Source organism: Wyeomyia smithii, chromosome 2 (assembly GCF_029784165.1).
Source record: "Wyeomyia smithii strain HCP4-BCI-WySm-NY-G18 chromosome 2, ASM2978416v1, whole genome shotgun sequence".
NCBI classification, from domain to species: Eukaryota; Metazoa; Arthropoda; class Insecta; order Diptera; family Culicidae; genus Wyeomyia; species Wyeomyia smithii.
The window spans coordinates 151865400-151871347 of NC_073695.1; the positions used below are offsets into that span (position 1 = coordinate 151865400).

General features: G+C 47.3%; 2 protein-coding genes across 2 annotated transcripts; both read right to left on the reverse strand.

Moving 5' to 3' along the window:
- Nucleotides 1-1890: 1890 nt before the first annotated feature.
- Nucleotides 1891-2736, reverse strand: LOC129720080 (uncharacterized). Its single transcript, XM_055671493.1, has one exon. It carries the CDS (start codon nt 2734-2736, stop codon nt 1891-1893), a length of 846 nt encoding a protein of 281 aa, XP_055527468.1.
- Nucleotides 2737-3224: 488 nt separating this feature from the next.
- Nucleotides 3225-4388, reverse strand: LOC129720081 (uncharacterized). The gene has a single exon (XM_055671494.1). The coding sequence runs from the start codon at nt 4386-4388 to the stop codon at nt 3225-3227; it is 1164 nt and encodes a 387-aa protein (XP_055527469.1).
- Between the last annotated feature and the right edge of the window lie 1560 nt (nt 4389-5948).

The following is a 5948-nucleotide window of genomic DNA, read 5'->3' on the forward strand; positions in this document are numbered from 1 at the left end:
TGAGCAAATTGGAATTATGAGGAGAGATACAGAATTTGGCAATAAAAAGCAATTGGACTACAATAGGCGTCATAGTTCTTGGCAGGCCGTACCTAGATTCCGTCACACCATAAACCGCAAAACCAAATTGCGTTTGAGAATTTCCGCTCCATTCCGTCCTGGCACGTACTCGTCATCATCTAACGGGATGCGCCGTAGTCGTCGTATATCTCGCCGCGTGGCACCATTGGCAATCTTGACGTCCACCACCTTGACGTGGCCATCGGTTCCAGGGAAAGTGCCGATAATGCGGCCCATCGGCCATTGTTAAGACTTTTCGTTGTCGTCCACCAACAGCACAAAATCTCCGACTGAAATATTCGGAGCACAAAATCTCCGACTGAAATAGACCACCGCTGAAGATGCCCTTAAGGCATTATAATTTGACACTTAACCCACAAAAATGCAATTTTTTTAGAACCGAGGTTACTTACTTAGGTCATAAAATAACAAGTAATGGAATTTTAACGGGTGACTCTAAATTTCAAACAATTAGAGATTATCCAGAACCTACAAATATAGACGAAGTGCGTCGTTTTGTAGCGTTCTGTAATAATTATCGCAAATTTGTTCCAAATTTTGCGCATATAGCTAATCCTTTAATTAATTTACTAAAAAAGAATACAACATTCTCATGAAACGATGAACGAAGACAGAGCTTCTTACGCCTAAAACGTCATCTCTTATCTCCTAGGATCCTTCAATATCCTGATTTTACAAAAGATTTTATCGTAACAACAGATGCGTCAGATGTTGCATGTGGAGCAATTCTGTCACAGTTACATGGAAGCTACGATTTGCCAATTGCATTCGCTAGCAAAATTTTTACAAAAGGAGAAAAATCCAAACCAGTAATTGAAAAAGAGTTAACTGCCATACATTGGACAATTGACTACTTTAAACCATACCTTTACGGTCGAAGGTTTAAAATTAGAACAGACCACAGACCGTTAGTTTATTGATTTGGTATGTGATTTTACGCGGTCCGAAAAGCGTCGGAGAGAACTACGGAATTTCGTTCGGATGGATAAAACACGCGAGGCACGTTTGATATAATAAATTCAACTGATATATTTCTACTGCCTACAATTGGCTTTTATATGATCGAATAGTGTGAAGCAAGACTCAAAAATTTAAACAAAAGGTATACAAATGAGCAAATTGGAATTATGAGGAGAGATACAGAATTTGGCAATAAAAAGCAATTGGACTACAATAGGCGTCATAGTTCTTGGCAGGCCGTACCTAGATTCCGTCACACCATAAACCGCAAAACCAAATTGCGTTTGGGAATTTCCGCTCCATTCCGTCCTGGCACGTACTCGTCATCATCTAACGGGATGCGCCGTAGTCGTCGTATATCTCGCCGCGTGGCACCATTGGCAATCTTGACGTCCACCTCCTTGACGTGGCCATCGGTTCCAGGGAAAGTGCCGATAATGCGGCCCATCGGCCATTGTTAAGACTTTTCGTTGTCGTCCACCAACAGCACAAAATCTCCGACTGAAATATTCGGAGCTGCTTTTTGCCACTTTGCCATGCGCTGAAGGGATAGCACATATTTTTTCTGCCACCGAGCTCGAAACTGTTGTGCGATGCGTTGAACAAACTCCCATCTGCTGAGGGAACCGATATGACGTTCTAACTGATTGATCTCCGGCACAGAATGTAGTGGTCGATCGATGAGAAAATGGGCTGGTGTGAGAGGTTGAGGGTCGTTCGGGTCATTAGAGAGTGGAGAAATCGGCCGAGAGTTCATACAAGCCGAAACTTGCGCGAGAACGGTACTCAGTTCTTCGAATGTGAAACAAGCATCACTACCGATTTTGCTCAAGAAAGTTTTCGCCACCTTCACGCCTGCCTCCCAGAGGCCCCCGTGATGTGGGGATCACGCATCATGAACTTCCACTCGATTCCCTTGTTGGAGAAGAATTCGGTCACTTGATCGTTCCGTTCGGTTTCGTTGATGTGTTGGTATAATTCACGGAACTTTCGGTCTGCTCCCCGAAAGTTGGTAGCGTTGTCCGAGTGAATTCTGCTCGGCAATCCGTATCGGCTGCTAAAACGGGTGAATGCAGCAATGAAGGCAGATGTACTGAGGTCCGACACAGCTTCAAGATGCACGGCACGGGTGCAAAAACACACGAAAAGTGCTATGTAGCCTTTGCTAGATGTAGCGCCACGTGTACGCCGATTGATGATGTCAACAGGCCCAGCATAATCAATGCCGGTGATATAGAAGGGGTGATTCGGTGCTAGGCGATCTACAGGAATCTGTCCCATCAGCTGATGCAATTGTGCAGGTCTTGCACGCATACATTCGACGCAGGATCGACAAGTCTTGCGTGCAGCACTCGTTCCTCCGACAATCCAAAACCGTCGCCGTGCATCACTCAGCAGTGATTGCGGACCACAGTGGAGCTGTTCGTGGTGCTCGTGATGGAGAATGAGTGCGGTGAGGATTGAGTGGCGCGGCAGCAAAATCGGGTGCTTCGTGTTGTAACTTAGCTCTGAAAGTTGCAGCCTACCGTCCACCCTGAGAAGATGTCGTTCATCCAAATAAGGTTTCAACTGGCGAAGTGAGCTGCTACGACTTACTTCACCTTTGCGTTCTAGGCGATTGATCTCTTGTTGGTAATGTTGATTCTGCACGTGTCGTATATAGACTTCCATGGCATTCTCAATCTCTTGGGGCATAAGGTGATTTGATACTCTCTGCTCTCGATGGGAGAAACGTAGCATTCACGCTGTGATCCGCAAAAGAAGCTGTGAATTTGGGTAGTATCGGGCTAGCATGTCGTCGATAAATTGGTTTTCGTATACAACCAAACACGCCACGGCAGTCGATCGTTGCCCCCTTTCCACTTGTCGTTGTTGAGTGGCGTCAAGAGCACAAGTGAGTGTAACTTCGTCGGTGTTGAGTGACTCGATCCAGCCTGGTCCATGCCACCAAAGGGAATTGTTGATAAATTGCTCTGGCAGAGCACCACGTGAGATTACATCGGCTGGGTTGCTGTGTGTATCTACATGATGCCAATTGATTGCAGGTAGGATCGTAGTGATTTCTGTCACCCGGTTGGCAACAAATGTTTTCCATCTCGAAGCTCCTCCGTGAATCCATGCCAGTGCAACAGTTGAATCCGAAAAAGCCCGCACTTCATGGAAATGTATAGGATTTGCCTTCATCACATCGCTATCAGCCGGGACAGAGTCACCGCCGCACATAACTCCAAGCGAGGTAATGTTGTTCGTCCATTCCCAATCGGTGCTGTCTTGGATTTCGCACATAGCAAGTGCGACGATGTATTGCCGCAATCACCGATGACCCGAATGTAGAGGCAAGCTCCCATGGCTCGCTCGGATGCATCACTGTAGCCGTGCAGATAGACGCGAGAGGCTTGACGCATGCCAATCACTCGACGTGGTACCTGTAATAAATTCAGATCGGAAAGGCTTTGCACAGAAACTAACCAATTTTGAACCAACTCACCGGGGGGTGTTTCGTCCCAGTCCACCTTCAGCTCCCACAGTTGGTGCATGACCATTTTCGCTTTAATGACTATCGGGGCTAGTAAGCCTAGGGGGTCGCAAACGCTGGTGATTTGCGAAAGCATGGTCCGCTTTGTGGGCTGAAAGATCTTGTGCGTTGAGCTGGAGAACTGGAATACGTCGCTGCACGGCTGCCAGTGTATGCCAAGAGCCTTGCTGGTGCGAGTGTCGTTGAGTTCGATGGGTAGCTGCATTTCTATATCCTCAGCCGGGATGTCCTGGAGTACTGCTGCACTGTTTGATGTCCACTTCCGCAGGTGGAAACCACCTGAGGCGAAAATCTTCGTCACTTGCAGCCGTAGTAAGACTGCTTCTTCTTCGGAGTCAGCTCCCAACAACACGTCGTCGACGTAGGTGCCTCTTTCTGCATTCCCAACCGCTGTCGGATACTGCTGTCTGTACGATTCCAATAATTGTTGCAGACACTTTGTCGCCAAGTACGATGCGCTCTTCGTCCAATAAGTGACTGTGTTTAATCGGTAGGCCTGCACAGGTTCATTACTATCCCACCGCCAAACAATGCACAAATAATCGCAATCGGCCAGTTTAATCATACAGTACATTTGCTTGGTATCACCGGCGAAAACAATCAACGGAAAACGAAAGCGAAGAAGAATGTCCACTAGCGAATCTTGCAGTACCGGGCCAGCCATGAGAATATCGTTAAGGGACAAGCCACAGGTAGTCTTCGCTGCAGCATCATAAACAACGCGATATTTTGTGGTGAAACTCGATTCCTTTACCACACAATGATGCGGGAGATAAATAGCATCGTTCGGAGGATTCTCGATGAGTGTCATATGGCCGGACTCAAGGTCAAGCATGGTATTCCAGCTTGAGATGAGGGTTCCGTTGCAACTTTCGCTCGATGTGACTTAGTCGTTTTTCGACAATTTGACGCGAATCACCAAGTAGGCTCGGAGAATCCAGAAACGGTAGCCGTACAATAAATTTTCCATCATCGTCTCGCACGGTGTGCTTGTAAAAATGATCCTCGCAGCATTTTTCCTCGTCGCTAAGATGAGGTGAAACTGGTGCATATTCCTCTAATTCCCAGAATCGTTGCAGTTGCTGGTTCAAGCTGTCGTCAGTGGTGGCTAACAAGCATGTAGTAGTCGTCACTTGTGGTGTGAGATACCGATATCGACCAGCAACCACCCACCCTAACTTAGTGTTTTGCAAAGTGGGCAAGCTGTCGTCAGAGCTCAGTGAAATTTTTCCAGGCTCAAGCAACTGGAAGAAAAGTTCAATGCCAAGAAGCACGCTAATCTTACCGGGGCGATGAAATAGCGGATCGGCCAGGGTGATCGAACCCGGAATGGGCCAACCGTCGGTGTTCGCTGGTTTGATGGGTAGTGTATTTGTAATTTTGTTGAGCACCATGCAAGGTACCGTGGTACGATAGTCGGTGCAGCGCGATTCAACGATGATTTGCACACATTTGTCTGCATGTGCGGGGGTTGATGATATACCTTCCAAATTCATGTCTGCGTCTAACAAATCGAGGCCAAGTTCGTTGCAGAAAGTCTGGCTGATAAAACTTACTTGGGACGCGCAATCCAGAACAGCGCGACATGCGTGGGGGCGTCCATGTTTGTCTAGTACATTAACGGACACAGTGGCTAGTAGTACATTGGAGGCGTCGAATTCAGTAGTGGAATCAAGGGCCGAAATCAAAGATTGGGTGGCCGAACCACCACCTGAGGGAACAGCATTCGATGCGGAAGGAGCTTGGTGATCTTGAGGGGTGAGGGCACAGTGCAACATGGTGTGGTGTAGTAAACCACATTTGCGACAGTTACCCGATTTGCAAGGTTCGCCTGGGTGCTTTCTTAGACAATTGCGGCACAGTCTATGAGAGCTTACTACAGCGAGTCTTTTCTCTGAGCTCATGTGGATGAACTTACCGCACTGGTAGAGAGGATGAGAGGATTTGGCACAAACGTCACAATTTGATGTTGTATTGGTGGCGACGAATGCGGTTGCTCCCTTATACTGCGGCTTAATTGAAAGCTTACTAGCAGCAATAGTTCGTTGTCTAGTAGTCTGAGCAGCTTGCAGAGCGAAACTGCGAGAGTCGATGAATGCGAGAAAAGCTTTCAAAGTGATGCCAGCTTCCTCCATATCAGCAACTTTTTGATACCAAAGCTGCTTGGTTTCGGAATCCAGTTTTCCGATGAGGATGAACAGCAGCCAAGTATCACGATCCTCTCTTCGCATGGCTTGAAGAGCACGAACAACCTCGTCGGAGATGTCATGAACGTAAGCCTTGAGCAGACGGTGACGTTATGGCTTGTTGGTTGAGAAAGCGTTCAATGTGCTTGTGAGCTATCTCGAGCGGTTTATTGTAGCGAGCTTTA